This window comes from Antechinus flavipes, chromosome 1 (genome assembly GCF_016432865.1).
Source record: "Antechinus flavipes isolate AdamAnt ecotype Samford, QLD, Australia chromosome 1, AdamAnt_v2, whole genome shotgun sequence".
Lineage (NCBI taxonomy): Eukaryota > Metazoa > Chordata > Mammalia > Dasyuromorphia > Dasyuridae > Antechinus > Antechinus flavipes.
In genome coordinates, this window is record NC_067398.1 from 430204133 (window position 1) to 430222022 (window position 17890).

The window sequence follows — 17890 nt, forward strand, 5'->3', positions numbered from 1 at the left end:
TCTATATGAACATTCAGAATGGAGATGTCTTTAAATTTGTGCATCTCATTTTTTTTTAGCTATTTTTATTTTATTTTGCTCATACAACACAGCTTTTTTGATGGAGGCACACCATGCTGGATAATCCTGTGATAGTGTCTCCTTTGTCTCTCAATCATTACCAAAGTTCTTCAGAGAGACATCTTTAAGAGTATCCTTGCATCACTTCTTCTGACCCCTTTTCGCAGTTCAAGTAATGAGAATATTAACTAAACTGATGGCCATGGGAATGATGAGGAGAGGAGACAGATGTGGTAGATATAATATTATAGGCAATAAATGACAATTTTTGTAAGCAAAAGAGAATTACAGAGTTGGTACTACAAATGATAAAGAGAACCAGAAAGTAAAAAACAAATCAGTTATTGCTAAAGGCACTAACTTTCTTGATCTTTAATCATTCACTTTTCTTTCTCTGTACCCTCTGCTTATTTTTGCTTTTATACACAGTGAATCCCTTTTCAATAAGCCAACAGGAATATAGACAAGATGCTGTGTTCTGAATATAAGTAGTAAATGTATAATATTTACAAGAAGGATATTTTGAATGAATAAAAATCTAAGACTGAATAAAATATCATATTTTGCCTAAAAGTAGTAAGGCTTTCAATCTTATGATTTTAAACATTTGTGAATTGAAAATTATGGCTCACTTTTTAAGGTCAGGAACTAGTCATCAATTTTAGAACATGAAATTTATGAGATTTCACATAGCTGTTTTTTTTTAAAGATGTTCTGGGACTGTTTAAAACTTGAACTTGTCAGGAGAGGTTTGGTCAATGTCAAGGAATTTGTTTTTCTAAAACTAGTTGAGAAGAAAGCAAATGAAACCCTATGCATATACATATATATAAGCAAGATGTAACAATTGTTTTGATCCCTGGAAGATGATCTCTGTTATCAGCCTTTGTCCCTCTGTCCCTAGGCAGAGCTTCTCAATGTAAGATGAGAATGCAGTGTGACAAAAGATCATTGAAAGATTCAGGGAACAAAAAACTCTAGAGGCAGTAATGAAATGATTCAACAAATACATTACCAGTATGTCTACCGCATGAATGACTGAAAAAGGCATTGTGGTATATAAGAGCCCACACTGAACTGACAGACAGGATATGCAGGTTCTAACTTGCTACTGTGATCTGGGGAATTCTTACCTGTCAAAATGAAGTCAAACTAGTTAATCCCTAATGTCTTTTCCAACACAAGTACTATAATAAATAGCCTTCAAAAAAATCAAAACAAAACAGTGTTGGTTTAAAAATAGTGATGCTACAAGTCTCTCTCTCTTCCTAAAGAAATAATTTTTGAAACATAATAACAACAAATATTTAGAAACTTTGAAAAACCGAGTCTCTAATTATGTCACTATTATCAAGAAAGGAACTAAGGAGGCAGAGTAGCTTACTGGAAGGAGTATTGTTTGGGAAAACAGAAGGATGAGACACTAGTTTTTGCTTTGACTAATTATGTGATTCAGGGTTTTGTAACCTGGAAAACATGAATTTGCTTTTAAAATATTTTGATAACTATATTTCAATATATTTGGTTTCCTTTCTATTTCTAGTTTTATTTAGTGCTTTATTATATGTTCTATACATGTATGGTGAAAGAGGGAAGAGAAAAACATGAAATTTTCACAAGAATTTAATTTAAAAGGAATTTAAAAGGAATAATTTAAAAGGAATTAAAATAAAATAAATAAAAATTTAATAGCAAGATATATTGTATGAATGGGTCCATAACCTTCACCAGATTGCCAAAGGAATTCATGGTCCAAAAATGGCTAGGAATCCGTAGATGATATCCAAGAGTTCCTTCTATTACTAAAATTATGAGTTTACATATCTCTAGACTTCAATTTTCTTACTTGCATAGTAAAAGAATTATAAGAAATCATATCCAAGGTCTTTTTTAGCTCTAAAATTTTGTTTTTCTATAAAGTGGCTTCTAAGATTGGCATTTTCTCTTTAAAATGGATTTATATACTCAATTGTACTATGGAAGAGAAATAGATAAAGCATTTCTTAATATGCTTTCTATGTTCCAGGAACTGGACTAAATGTTAGAACATTTAAATAGATAAAAAATTTTAGAAATGAAGAAACCTTTGGATGTCATCTGAAGCTTTTGTAGTTTATAAATTCCTTTGACTGCCTGGTGAAGGTTATGGACCTCTTTCTCAGAATAATATTTTAAAAATATAAAATTAAGAAAAATGTAGAATTACAAACGAAACCATGTAAAGAAAAAGGCATTTGAAGCCAGGGAGTAACCAACTGGAAGGATCAACATTGACTATATGAAGTATTTTGGATGGAAGTCATAAAAAGGTTACACTACTATGTAGGAGAAAACATTCCTGCTTCTCTATTCTTCATCATCATATTCTTGTTTAAAATGAAAATTGTTTTTTGTTGAAAATTGATGTGCTGTTAATGGTGATGACATTTGATTAAAATGACTTTGTTGTATTACCATGTCATTGGGTTGATATCTGGCTGTGACCACTGGCTGTGACCTTGTGTTAACTTGGGCCATATATGGATATAACACTGAACCTATTTTGATTAGTCAGTTAGGGCCAATCATTGGGCAGATGATTCTAAATATCATGTGTTATTGATCATCATAATTCAAATAGTTAATTTGGTCAGGATCATAGTATTGAAAAGCATATAGAACTAAAAATTGTTTTTACATGTAATTGGGAAAAATATTATTTTAAAAAAGTATATAGAATCGTAGAACTTAGTTGGGTTTATTTAAATATGCATTGCTAACATTTATTTGTTTTGAAAAGTGTTATGTATATTATCTTATTTAATTTAACCCAGTGAGGTAGGTGCTATCATTATCCCCATTTAACAGATGAAGAAAATGAGACTAAAAGAGGTTAAATGGCTTTCCAAGGATAGTAAATGTCAGGAGGTCAGAATCAAGCTCAGATCTTCTTGATTACAGGTCCTCCTATGCTATCCACTCAACCATGTTGCCTCCAGGCACAGTATTTATTTCCCTTGTTCTCTATTATGTTGATAATTTTTATTACATTCATTTTTAATAGATTGTAAGTTTCTGAGAGCAAGGAAAGTTTTATTTTTGTTTTTATTCCCTAAGTATCAAATTCAGTTTTTCACATGTAGACAAAGCTAAATAAAATCTGGTTGAATGGGAGTGCTCAGGAAGGCTGTTTAGTACGTAGATCAAATGTTAATGATTGAAATGACCTTCCCAAAATACAAAGAAGAATTTTATGGGAAAGGCATATATCACCATATTGAGGAAGCCTGATCTCATGTGTGACTCATGCATGGTCATTCCTATCTAACAGGAAGAAACATTTTCAATGGAAAGGTTGGTTGTTAAGGGGAAAGTCTCTCTGATACATCATCTTCAGTGAGGTATGCACTGACTTAAATTTTCTAACAAGCAACTAGCTTTCAGCCTTTAATTGAAACACAGTATTAATTAAATTATGTCATAAATTGACTTAAAAGCCATGAGAGTCTTTTATTCATGTAGTGTCATTCAGGTTAAAGGCATTGCAAAATATTTTTGAGAATGAATAATACTTGGGCTACACAAGAGGGAATACAGTTTTTCTTCTTTGCAGGTTTAGGTCATTGTATCCAAATGCTGTCATAGAACAATATTGCCTTGGTTACATGAGATTTGCAATCAAATGCCCTCATCAATTATTTTAAAAAATTTTAGACCATTCCTTTCCATGATAAAAAGAAAAAAAAGTTTTAAAATGAGAACTTACTATTATTGATGATACAATTACATCCACTTTAGTTTCCTAAGGGAACAACACAAAAAAAGACATGTGAGAGTTATTTATTAGTCAGTTGCATTGCTAAGTATTGATTTTTAAAACCAATTTATATGCCACTTCATATTAGAGAAGCTGTTATTTCCAGGTTTGGAAGGGCTTATCTAATACAAGAGAAACTACTTAAAAATGAAAATAATGGTTTTGTGTGTGTTATGGTTTTAAAATCAAGTTTGTCAGCATAACAAATTTTCCTGCTGTCTGATTAGGAATTTTTATCTATCCTCTTATGTCTCTCAACTATAGATCTCCACAAATATCACTGGCGGGCTGGGACAAATTAAGAAAGGCTTCTAGCAGAACAAGGGATACCTCTTACGGTAATCTTTTAAGATGATATGGGCAAGGGTAGCACAGATTGGACAGTTATAGATGAATTGTGACCTGGAACATTGCTGTCAGCTCCTCAATTGATGAGATGATGAGATACATTTGAGTTTTTGAGAGAGTTCTAGATTTTTTGGAACTGTTCACTTTCCTGAAGACTTGAGATGGTTGATTGATAATAGTGCCGTTTTAGGGTGAGGTAGAAGAGGGAATTGCTGATAGAGAACTAGGAAAAGGGAGCTGTGTTTACCTTTCTACTGTGATTCTTTGGAGTGGGGTGAGGTTGGCTGGTGACTGCTTGAAAATCTCCCATGCAAAGCTTTAAGATTTAGTACTTTATGGAGAGCTACTGGTTAGAGATTTCTGCCTTATGTTTTTGATTGTACTTTCTGTTAAAAATAAATATTGGTGCCTTTTATTTTTATGTAGCAGTTGCTTCCATATGACAAACATCTAAAGAAATCTCTCCAAAAAAGTTAAGCAAAATTGTAGAATAGTAATTTTCACTGATAGTATATGGTATTTCCCACTTTTATAATTCACTATTCACTAATAGAAAGAAATACCATATGTTTTAATTTTAATACTAATTTGCTGTTTGGCATATACTCAACGTTTTTTTTTTCCCCCTTATCAATTTGCTAATATCAACTAAGCTACAAGACTTGATGAGTCATACAGAACACAGCCATTTGTAAACTTCCCTGGTCTTTAAAGCAAATACCTACTTTAAAAAATGATGAAAAGGGGCAGGTGCTTTTTTTTTCTTTCAATTTAAATTATTTTAATTTAAAGAAAACATTTATTTTTCTGCATTGAGCAGAAATTTACAAAATTTACCAAAAAAACTCCATGTTGTAAACATAATAGAAACTTAATAAATCTTTGTTGAGATGAATCATAGTTCAATTTTTCCCTTCTGCAAAGGGAAAAACAATACAGATTCAAAGATAGAAGTTAATTTGGGGAGGTGAACAACTCAAGATATATCTATCGATTTTTTTCAATGAATAGCCTTTTTCTTTCTTTCAGAATTTTACTTACTAATGGATGTATAATCCCATTGAGTAGGGGCTATGTAATTTGCTAGCAAATAGTTCACCTGCCTAGATGCCAAAGAAATCAGGCCTTAAAGAAATTGGAAACACTCTGCTCCTCCTTTAGATTCCCTGAACTTCCAAAAAGAATTTTGAATAGGAGCCAGCACTGAGTATATTTGGCTGCATTTCTGTTTCCTTAATCTAATGATGTGGAGACTAGGAGAAAGAAGACGACAGCATGTCTAGGAGAGAATGCTTACATTGGAAAGCTTGAATATTGTCAATGAAAATATCTCTTTCCTCTGAACAGCTTTTTCAGACAAAGGGATTTTTGGGAAACCTGTCTAGGACTGTCTCATACTCAAGCTCTCTTTGCTTTGTGTTATTTCTGTCATCCCTTGCTGTGTTCTATGAAAAAGGCACAGTCACTAGCAAGAGCTCAGTACTAGAGAGTTCACTAGGGATATTCTGTTGGAATTCTCAGCTTTTGACATTTTTGTTCAAACTGCAAATTTAGGTCATAATCAAGCACATGACTTCAGCCTTGGGTTTTGGGCAAATCATCTTTCCTATGATGTAGTTGATAGAAATGTTAGCAAATGTAACTCTATATATATGACAGCATATGCCGAAGTTTCATTCCTACCTTTTCATTATTGTTCTGTGTTAATTTGATTGATTATACCTAATCTTGGGCAGCTAGATGGTGTAGTGGATGAGGGTTGAACCTGGAGTAAGGAAGACTTATTTTAAGGAGTTAAAATCCAGTTTCAGTCACCATATGACCCTATGCAAGTCACGTAACCTTGTTTGCCTGTTTTCTCATCCATAAAATGAGTTGGAGAAGGAAATGGCAAACCGTTCCAGTATCTTTCCCAAGACAATCTCAAGTAGAGTCACAGAGTTGGACATTACTGAAATGACTGAATAACCTAATCTGGACATGGTAGATAGAGGATCAGTCTTGGAGTTAAGAAGATTTAAGTAAAGACCTTCCTTTGAAACACGTTGTCTGAGACAGTTACGTGGTGCAATGGATAGATTCCTGGGTCTGGAGTCAAGAAGACGAGTTAAAACTTTTGTCAGTCTTTTGTTAGATTGTGACCCTTAATCTCTTATTTGCCTCAATTTCTAACAGAATTGTGACAATCAAATGAGATAATATTTATAAAGTGTAGGCAATATTGATTCCCTCTCCTTGTATAACTGGGTTATCAGTGACCCAGGCAATTTCTTAAGACCAAAATGAATTACCAATCTGCCTCTTTCAGATAAAGTTACAGGAATGGAAGAGAAAAGAGAGAGAGACAGACAGAGAGAGAGAGAGAGAGAGAGAGAGAGAGAGAGAGAGAGAGAGAGAGAGAGAGAGAGAGAGAGAGAGAGAGAGAGAGAGAAGGGAGAGGGAGAAGGAGAGGAAGAGAGAAAAGGAGAGCGATCCATAGTCCTACATCTTGATGAGAGGTAAGAGAGCAAGCATTTATTAAGTGTCTGCTATATGCCAAATGCTTTACAAATATTTGTTTTATCCTCACAATGCTGCAAGGTAAGTAGGTTCTATTATGATACCAATTTTACAGATGAGGAAATCAAGGCAGACAGAGGTTAAATGACTTGCTTAGTGTCACACTATAAAATATCTGATATTGGATTTGAACTCATGTCTTCTTGTCTCCATGACTGACTGATAAGCTAGTCTACTAGGAGCGCGCATTTAGTTGCCATTTATTGAAGAGATCACCTAGTTTAATCCCCTGCTTCTATATAGACTAAACTAGAAGTAAGGTGCTATATGTGTCTTAATTAACCAAATCACAGTATTCACAAATTCCACAGATTTGGAAGTGAGCTTAGAGACTGAATTCTTATAAATCTTGTAGGGAAAAATGGGAATTTCACCTAGACATACTTAGCTTAAATGTGTAGAATAGGACCTTTAATTAGGAAGTTGTTCCTCTGATGAAACCAGGTGACTATTAGCTGTAATATTCTCTTTATAAGCATCCTATATTTTTAAAGTGGGAATAGACCATAGGATCATGGAACTTAGAGTTGGGAGGGATATTAGCGTGCTTCTAACCCAACTCTTCTGTTTTATAGAGAAGGAAAATATTAACACAAAAGTTAAAGTGACGTGTTCAAAATCATACAGGTGGCAACCAGGATTCAATCCAGTCCCCTGATTACAAATTTAGTGCCTTTTTCATGCCATACCTACCTTTACTTATATGAACTCTTATCCCATTTGTTAGAACTCATCTTTCTGAGTTCAAATTTGGCCCCATGCACTTCCTAGCTATCTGACCTTGAATAATTCACTTATTCTTGTTTGCCTTAGTTTTTTCACCTGTAGAATGAGCTGGAGAGGGAACTTTAGCATCTTTGTAAAGAAAACTCTAACTGGTATAATGAAGAGTCAGACATGACTGAAATGACTGAACAACAATAAATCTCATTTGTTATTCATCTATGATGGCAATCATGTACTTCTTGTATTGGGATTATTTATTATTTATATGATTTCTTAATCTAATTTATAAACCGTGGGGAGTCAAGGACTTCCTTTTATTGTCCAATGCCAAGCAGTAGTGAGCATTCAATAAACATTCTTGATTTTTTGTGCTGATTCATGGAATTCCTCTTGCCCTGTCAGTGCTAGCATTGTTCTGTCTCTTCTCCTACTTTTCTCTATGTTTTTGCACTTGATTATTTTATTACTTTCCATACCTTCTTTTTCCTCTCACTTTGGAGATGACTTTTAAATTTATATATCTAACCCTAATACTTAAAACTACAAGTATATAATGTTCAAATGGCATATGGAATATATTTACATTTGTATAACATACACACATACATGTTTATTGATTGACTAATATTATTACTCTTGAGTTCCAGTCTAGCTTCCACCACTTGTCATGTTCCACAAGCAGATTTAATGTTAAATACATTTTGTATTGAATCAAATATTTGTTTGCTTAGAACCTTCCTGAGGGATAATCTACTCTTCTTCACTCTTTGTCACTTTTAACATTATTGAGCCACCTGATCTTGGAACTCTTCCCTTGGCTTAAATGATATTAAATTGCTCTTTCACTGTCTCCTCCTTTTCCTGTCCTCAAATGTCTTTGTTCCCCAGATTTTAGATCTCTGTTCTGTTCTGTTATTTTTCCCTAGTTTTTCATTTGGTAATTTTATTTGCTCTGTTGGCTTCTTTTGCTGCCTCTCTGTAGATATATGATTCCCATACTTTATTTCAGTCTTATTCTTTCATCTGTCCCTCCTTAGGATTTTCCTGTTTGTATTGGTCACCATAACTCCTTATTGCCATTGATTATATCCTCTCCATTGCTCCTCCTATAGCCATCAATGGCTAAATGCTGCCCATGACAGCTTCCATAGAATTTCTTAAGTAATAAATCACATTTTTTGCAACAGTCAAGGATTTGGAAAATGTTTTCCTCAATGAGGTAGGAAGTGCAAATGTTACTATCCCCATTTTAAAGAAAAGAAACTGAAGCTCTGAGAAAGAATAAGGAAATTGTTCATGATCACAAAACTCAGAAAAGTCTGATTAGAATCTGGGATGGGGCTTTCTCTGTACTCCCCCTTTGTGCTTTGCATTCTCCCTCCTGTCATATTAATTTAGACTCCTGTGACCTCAACTGGATCATTGTAACAACCTCCTTAGTGGTCTCCCCCAGGGTATCCCATCCTATATATTTTAGTCAGATTATTCTTTTTAAAATTTAATCTTAATCTTTTTTAATCCAGTCCTGTCAAATTCTCATACTATTTTATACCATTTCATTGTATTTTTACATTGAGTTTTATATCAATGTATGCATATGTCACATACTTCCTACTATATTTTAAACTCCTTCAGAGTAGGGACCCATGTCTCTTGTTCATCTTGTAGACCAGTGAAACATAGGATATACCCATATTAATGGCTTTGTGACCATGGGCCAATTAACATTGAGTTCCTCACGTGTTTGTTATGAGAGTAACATATCTTTGGCACAGTCACTTTGTGAACTGTAAATTTCTTTATAAATATGTTGCTACCATATTATACTCTCAGTTGCTGATTGAATGAGTGAATATGCTGCCATGATGAGCATGATTATACTCTTAATTGAATAGTAATTGTGAGTGAATTAGTCAAAATTTAGGTTTAGCAACAGTCTCAGACAGAAGTTCTTAACTTGGGGGCCATAGATCTGGTGGAATTTTCATGTGTAGATTTCAAGGGTCTATAAATTTGTTTTAAAAATATGTTCATAACAGTATTTCTTTTATTTTTTTAATTTTATTTTTAATTTGTGGAATTAAAAAGGGTTTTTATAACAGTATAATTAAAAAAAAGATGGCACATGAAACTATTATGTATAACTTAATACTTCTTTTAAATATATAATAAAGTTATCATGTAAATTTCTTTTTAAAATCTATTTTGCCTCTCTATCATGGCATCACATTAGATACCAAATATTATGTAAATACAATTACAAATATGTAAGTATAACTTCCAAGTAAAATAATTTTATACATACTTTGATTTATCATTTCTTTCTCTGGATGTAGAATATAATTATTTTCCATCGTAGTCCTGTTTATTTTATTTTATATACTTGAAAACAGATGATCTGGGCCAGTTTGTCCCTCCTGTTTTGTCCTGGATGTTCATCATACTGAAGCCAAACTTAGTGTGGACACCTGATTAGAATAATTCATTGCAACTCAGTTCAAGAAATCTGCCAGCTTTAATCATGCATGTGTGTCACCATGTTAGGTAACAATTACTAATTGAAGGGAGCATCATTATAGTGTTGAAGTGATACAGTTCCAAAATACTTTAAACATCAAAATTTTAAAGATTCTTTTTTTTTTTAATAATCACTTAGTTTTTCTTGCTTGAAGGATCACATGTGTCTCCTTCTTTTGACCTCCCTATCCTCCAGCCATGGAGATCTTAGATTATCTCTTATAGCTGTAGATTCACTTCTTTTTGGATTAAATTGATTCAGAGAGACCTCCTCACTCTGAGAGCCATGTGATACTCTCATAGCCATGTGATTGTAGAATTGTAATATTTTCCTCTCCTTTTCCATTCTAGGCCCACAATGGATGCTCTTCGATTGGCAAATTCAGCTTTTGCGGTTGACCTTTTCAAACAGTTGTGTGACAAGGAAACAACTAGCAATGTCCTTTTCTCTCCAATATGTCTTTCTACTTCCCTGTCCCTGGCTCAAATAGGCACCAAAGGTGATACAGCAAATGAAATTGGAAAGGTAAACTTTGGATTAATTGTTTTCATTTTTAAGAGCTAGTTGTATTTGCTTTTACTTGAGCAATGTTTAGGGGGAAAGTAGGAGGAATTTTAGTGTAGTATTTCTGTAAGAATTAAGACACAACCAATTTTTTTCATATTTCCAATATGCTGAATAATATAGGAGTAGCAGTTTCTGCAATTGAATTGAATGGTTTTGTAGCATTTATTCTGATATTTTAAAATAGTTCTTGTGGTATCTCTGAGATTCAAAACACCATGAAGATGCTTTATATTAGGTATTGTGGTATAGTATAATATAAGATCCTTGAACTCTCTAAAATTGGGTTCTAGCCCAAACTTTGCCAATAATTACATAGAATCACTCAGTCTCTCTTCTTCAGTTTCCTAATCCATAAAGTAGAGAATAGTTCCTATTCCTACAATTTCACAGGGCATGTAGTAAGAATCAAGTAAAATTATGCATTTGAGAACACTTTGAGAAGTGCTATGCTCATATGGATCTGTAATCTCATCAATTTGGATGTTTCCTTCACTAACATATATTGCCTCCCATTCCTATGCAGGCCAAACCTTAGATATATTCTCCCATGTTCTGGCCACATGGGATGCACCCAGCATGTTGGGGATTCTCACCAAGTATTGTGCAAATGTAATTATTATTTTTCTCTTCTTATCAGTGCAGCTTTGGTCAATACTCAATTAAAGTACCAAACCTAATTAAAACTTTTTTGGTACTAGTGAAGATGAGTTAGTTCCCTTGGTCATGAAGTGTAGGAAAGTTTGCAAATCATTATTTTGCCCAAGTTTATCTCTAATCAGTGCTTATTTCCATGAAGTGTATTTCAAGCTTATTGTCTTTATTTACAACTTCATTTACTTTTTGTCACCAGGTAAAATTCCCTATAATCTAGCATTGTTATGCTAACAATTATTTTATAGTTCAATAGCACTTTTTTTCTCTTCCAAGGAATTCTGAAGAATTTTTAGCCCAGTATCTTTGTATAAGCCCTTAAACAATTCCTGGAGATCTCTGGGTCATAATTTAAATGAGGCCTGGAAATGTAAGGCCAAGAGAATAACCCTTCTCTCATCTGTCTCTTCCCTATCACCCACTCCTCCACCTTCCCATCCAATTCCAATGCATTTTTCTGGAAAGTACAGATGCACAAGAGTGTTATTTGTTGTTCATCCTTTGTCTAAAAGACTGATATCATCACTTGCATGTGAATTGGAATTTAAGTGAGGCAGTTTCAGTTGTCATTCTCACTTTCTCCCTCAGAACCATTGGAGTCTAGTGGCAAGACAAAAATCAAGATGACTGATAATGGCCCAGGATGTAATGGGCAACTTTCGCCTTTTTGAATTAAGACCTTTCTCTCAATGTTACCCCTAATAAAGAACCTGTATTTCCTTAATTAAATTCAAAATTAGTAATGGGTTGATAATGCTTTAGTGCCTAAAGTATTAAAGCATTATTATCAATAATGACATTAAATCTTTACAGAGAACTTTACCAACATAGGAAACCATGATAATCTTAAGAAACAAAGCACAAAAAGGAGAAGGTCCCCTGTAGACCCCCTCTACCCAGCTGCCTCCCCAGTAATCTCAGCAGTCAACCTGGCTAAACTGTTTTATGATCTCCCACCCAGAGGTCCTGCCATATGTCAATCAGAGTTGGAAATATTGTGGCAACATGACTTCTCATTGTCAGATGGTGTTGGTCTTTAGAGTATAATGTGGCACCTCTGATTTCCATGAGAAAACAATCTTCACTTTATATATTGTGAGGTTAAAAGCACTTTGGATTTGAATTAGTTTGTATTAGAGAGAAAAGTTAGTGATTCAAATCAGGAATAAAAATGTAGCATTTAATACCTAGCAGATTCTGGAGGCACTGACAGATTGCAACAACTCATAAAGAAACTGAAATGGCTTTCTGGAATATCCCCCTCTGTGGCTTAGGGGAACTCTCTGTGGTATCCAAGGAGTTTAAATAAGGACTGAAAGAGTGAGTGAAGGGCTTCAATCATGTCAACTCACCAGCAAATCAATCGATCAATCAATCAATTTTTATTGAGTGGTTATATGTGGCATCAAGCCTTTGTGGTACAATAGTACTAAGAGTCAGAGAACCAGGTTCATAGGATTTTAGGAATCATGAGCTTGAAGGAGACTTAGTGGATCCTTTCATCCAATCCTTTTATTTTACAGATGAGAAAAATAAAGCCTGGAATAGTAAAATAATATATTTAAATTGAAAACTGAGATTGGTACTCAAGTCCCAAATCCAGGATTTTTTTTTTATTATACAAGCTTTTACAATTCTGTCATTAAATAATCTCTAAGTTTGATTTTGAATAATCCATGTAGAGTAGATGGGGGGGACCCAGTAAATAAACCTGGGCTTGGAGTCAGGAAGACCTGAATACAAATCTGGCCTCAGATACTAGCTTTGTGAGCTTGGGCAAGTCAGTTCTAAATTTATGCATCATAGTGTAGTGAAAGAAACACTGGTTATGGAGTCAAAGAAACTTCAGATCAAATCTCAGCTTGGGTTTTTACTGCATGTGACCTTGAGCAAGAAGCTTAATGTCCCAGAGGCTCAGTTTCCCTGTCTTTAAAAAATCTGATGTATTAGACAACCTCTGATATCCTTTCCAGCTCTAAATGTCTGATTCCATGAAAAGTATTGGTGAAAAAATGAGAACTGAATGTAGGCTAGGCAGGGAAAGAAGAATGGCATTCTTGGGCTTGCCAAGCATTTCTTCTCTAGGATCACTGTTGATAATAATTATTAGCTGGGGCTCTATTTTTGGAATAAAATGCAAGTCAACCTGCCACTTGTTATAAATAAGGAGGTGGAAACTCCTACCAAAAGTCACTTTAAACTTTATTTTCTGAAAAATCCCATTGCCTTGTGTGCATTTATGGAGTACCTGTGTTCCAGGAACTATGCTAAATATTTTACAACTAAATTGGAACCTAAGGAAACTTCATCCAAATCCTAAAGATGGACTTTTACTTTCAACAACAACAAAAGATCTATTGTGTGGATCATCTATTTTATGTTGCAATGTAATGAAGCATATGTAAGCATTACTTTAGATCATGGATTGGCAAATTATGGAAGCGAGATAGTGCAGTGGATAGAGTTCCAGATCTGGAGTCAGGAAGACCCAATTTCAAATCCAACCTCAGACATTCATTAGCTGTATGATTTTGGGCAAGCCACTGACTTCCGTTTGCCTCAGTTTTCTTATCTGTAAAACAGGAATAATAATAACACCTACCTCTGAAAATTGTTGTTAGGACTATAATTTAATAATAAAAACAATAATTATATACTTAGCACAGTGACTGGCAAGGTGCAGTTTCTATGCTAAGATTCCCAAGGTTCATTTTCCTTAAGAACAAACTAGGGGAGAAGGGAAATCCCTAACAAATTTTAAAAAAGTGATAGGCTAAGATATTTATTTATTTTTCTATTAAAAAAAATAGCCTTTTATTTTTTAAAATAAATGCAGAGTTTTCAACATGCATCCCTGCAAAACCTTGTGTTCCAAATTTTTCTCCCTCCTTTTCCTCCTCTCCTCTCCTTTAGATAGCAAGCAATCCAATATAAATTAAACATGTGTAATTCTTTTAAACATATTTCCACATTTATCATGCTGCACACAAAAAAATCAGATCAAAAAGGGAAAAAAAGATAAGAAAGAAAAAAAAGCAATCAAACAGTAATAACAAAAGTGAAAATACTATATTGTGATCCACATTCAGTTAGGGTCAAATATTTTATTTAGATCATTTTGTTCAACTGTTCTTTGACAGATCAGAAAATTCTAAGAGTTTTAAGTGCTTTACCCAGAGTAGTAAGTTGTAGAACCAGAATTTAAGCCCATTTCTAAAAAAAAAACACAAATCCATTATTTTCCTCCATGCTGCATTGCCTACTTCAAATATGTCTGCGATGGATCAATTGGAACAAGTTCTTTTGGTCATCTACTGTTTATTTAAAAGACATTAGCAATGGAGCAGAAGAGATCTAGATTCACATAACTGTTCTTGAACAAAATAGAACACTGGGCCTGCAGTCAGGGAAATATGAGTTTATATCCCACCTCAGATACTTATGTGTTCTAATACTGGACATGACTCCTACATTGTTTGTCTCATTTTCCTCATTTGTAAAATGAGCACAATAATAGCAACTAGCTCTCAGGGTTTCTTTGAGGATCAAGTGAAATAAAATTATAAAGTTCCTGGCACATAATAATCACTATATAGATGTCAACCATTTTTATTATATTATTATGCCTTATTATGGGGCTGGTATGTGGTGCAGTGGATAAAGCACTAGGTCTGGAGTCAGAAAGTTTCCTTTTCCTAAATTCAAATGTGGCCTCAGACACGTACTAGCTATGTGACTCTGGGCAAGTTATTTAATTCTATTTGCCTCAGTTTTCTCATATGTAAAATTAGCTGGAGAAGGATATGATAAACCAGTCCAGTTTCCTTGCCAAGAAAATCCCAAATGTGGTCAAGAAGAGTCAGACAGGAGTCAAAAATGACTGAAATAAATTCTTATTATATTATTATTCCTCTAGTTGCATCTTAACAACAAGTCCATTTTCCATCAGGGGAAACTAGTATTTCTAAAAGGATTTGGGTTGACAATACATGTTTCCTCTTGCTCTGCTCCCTTCAGTTTGTGAGGCTTTGTTTAAATCCTACAGACTGGCTGGGGCTAATGTTCCCAGAGGTTTTCTATTATGCCATAATAGACTCAGACTTGAGAAGTACTCAGTACAAAAACCAAGGTTTGATTATTACTAGCTGCATGACTCAAGGCAAGTTACAAACTTTCTTAATATCAATTTTCTCATTTATAATATGGCCATAATACCTCTCATGCCCAATTCATAGTGTTTTTTTCAAGTCTAAGTGAGATGATGCATGTAAAATACTTTGGAAATCTTAAAGTACCTCTATAAATGTCATTTATTATTATTAAATATTATCATTTTCATGAAATATTATTTCTCCAAATGATGATCCTAGGGTTAGGGAGTGGCAACTTATCATATTTGAAAATTGTCCAATGTTAATATTAGGGTCACCATTTCTAAGACAAATAACAAGAATGTTGTTCATTTTTTTTCAAAAAAGTCTGAATTTATGTGATCCCATTTAGGTTTTCTTGGCAGACATATTGGAATAGTTTGCCTTTTCCTTCTCCAGCTCATTTCACAGAAGAGGAAACTGAGGGAAATGGATTAAGTAACTTGCCCAGAGTCACATAGTAGTATCTGAGGTTGGATTTGAACTCAATTCTTCCTGACTCCAGACTTGATACTTTATATATACACTAAATCACCTAATTGCCCAGAAGCAAGAGAATTGAGTATAGTTATTTATGCATATCCTATATTCCCCTATTAAATTACAAGCTTTGTGAAGTCAGAGACTATAGCTCATGTGATTTGTATCTTGGCCCCCTTCTCCCAAACACATTCCCCGTCCAGTGCCTAGCAAAGGACATTGAACTTAATAAATGAAAGTTGAATTGAGCTGTCCAGCAGTGACAGAAAAGATCAATGGTTTCCATTAACTTTTTCTTTTTGTTCACAGGTCCTTCACTTTGAAAATGTCAAAGATGCACCTTTTAGTTTTCAAACAGTGACTTCTGATGTAAACAAACTTAGTTCTTTCTACTCCTTGAAGCTAATCAAAAGGCTCTATGTTGATAAATCTCTAAACCCATGTGTGGTAAGTTATTTAAAAACAACAACAACTGGTCTTATGTTTCCTTTCACACTTTTAAAGCTGTATACAGGGTTGTAGCCTCATGGGGACATTTAGGGGTGCTAAGGCATTTGGGGACACCTGAGCCTCAGCTGACTCTCTCCTTAATTATTTATGGGGTGACTAGGGAAACACTCAATAAAAGCCTGAGCATCTGGCAATAACTGATGCTGCCCTCAAATTTTTAGAGCAACAGATCTCACTATGTTATCTCAGACTATTGTCTGGGACCTTCACATTGTGTTTAATCATGGAGTGTTTCAATGTAAGGAATGCTGGATTTGGAAGCAAAGAACTCAGACTCAAATCTCCTTCTGCCTCTTAGGCAAATCACATATAGTCTATAAAATGATTCATCTAGATGACTCCAAAGATCTCTCCTCCATTTCAAATTTATGATCCCCACATGAGGAGGATATACATATCATCTTTTGGCATTTAAAGATTTTCTGTCTATGGCTGACTGAGCTGTCTGTAAGTATTTAGTTGTATCCAAGACTTCTTGACCCCATTTGAGATTCTCTTGGAAAAAATGCTGAAATGGTTTGCTATTTTCTTCTCCAGGTCATTTTTACAGATGGAGAAACTAAGGCAAACTTGCTTAAGTGATTTATGCAGGGTCACAATGCTAGCAAGTGTCTGAGGCCAGATTTGAACTCAGAAAGCTTCCGAATCCAGTTCAGGCATTCTATCCACTATATAACCTTGCAGTAAATATTACAGCTAGTCATTGATGGTATAACAACCAGTTAAACCTTCTGCTAAATGGCCTAATGCTCTCAGATCATTCATGTAGCCAATGATATCAACATAATAGGAGAGAAAATCTTCATTCCCTCTATTTTTACTTGCCACATTTATTTCATATAGTGAAATTTATTTGAGCAGATAGTATTATGAAGAATCTTTTATTGGAATGATCCAGATTTACTATTTACTATCCTTAGTGACTAATTAATAGTATTTTAAAATTCAAACTTCAATTCAAGCTAGGTTCAATTAACTCCTATGCTATCTAGCTGTCCTAGTTTGCCAGCCTGTGGTCTAAAGTAACATTTACATAGGCTTCTTTTTATTGCAACATATTAATGCCTAAGCATAATAGATGATACATATAATATATTTATTTTTGTTGAAGGTTAGAGTGCATCTTTAGGATTTGGATGGAGTTTCCTTATGCTTTTGTTAGTTTAAAGCACTTAGAACAATTCCTGGAACATAGTAAGAGTTATATAAATGCTTATTCCTTTTCCTTCCCCTTTGAGAGTGGAGGTAGGAGTAACTGCCACTTGTTGCAGTGGAAGCTACTTCATTCTGGGAGCTGCAATTAAGTTCACTCTTATTATAAACTATTTAGGTGGCAACCATTATGCTAATAATTTCTGAGCTATTATATGGTATACTGTATAACATTTTGGATAGTATTTGGAGAGAAAGTTATATATCTATATCATAGATGGATTGTACTGCTACCTTGGAAGCCTATGATTCATTTTGATCAAATTCATGGAATTTGGTTTTTGCTCTTTACTTTCCATTTTTAGTTTTGTG

General features: G+C 34.1%; 1 protein-coding gene across 1 annotated transcript in view; it reads left to right on the top strand.

The window, feature by feature from the left end:
• Positions 1-17890, top strand: part of SERPINB5 (serpin family B member 5) — a 33875-nt gene that overhangs the window by 4040 nt on the left and 11945 nt on the right. Inside the window, exons 2-3 of the mRNA XM_051969915.1 lie at positions 10358-10532; positions 16166-16303. Of these exons, the coding sequence (XP_051825875.1) occupies positions 10365-10532; positions 16166-16303 (306 nt within the window). The 5' untranslated portion in view covers positions 10358-10364. The remainder of the gene's footprint in view (positions 1-10357; positions 10533-16165; positions 16304-17890) is intronic.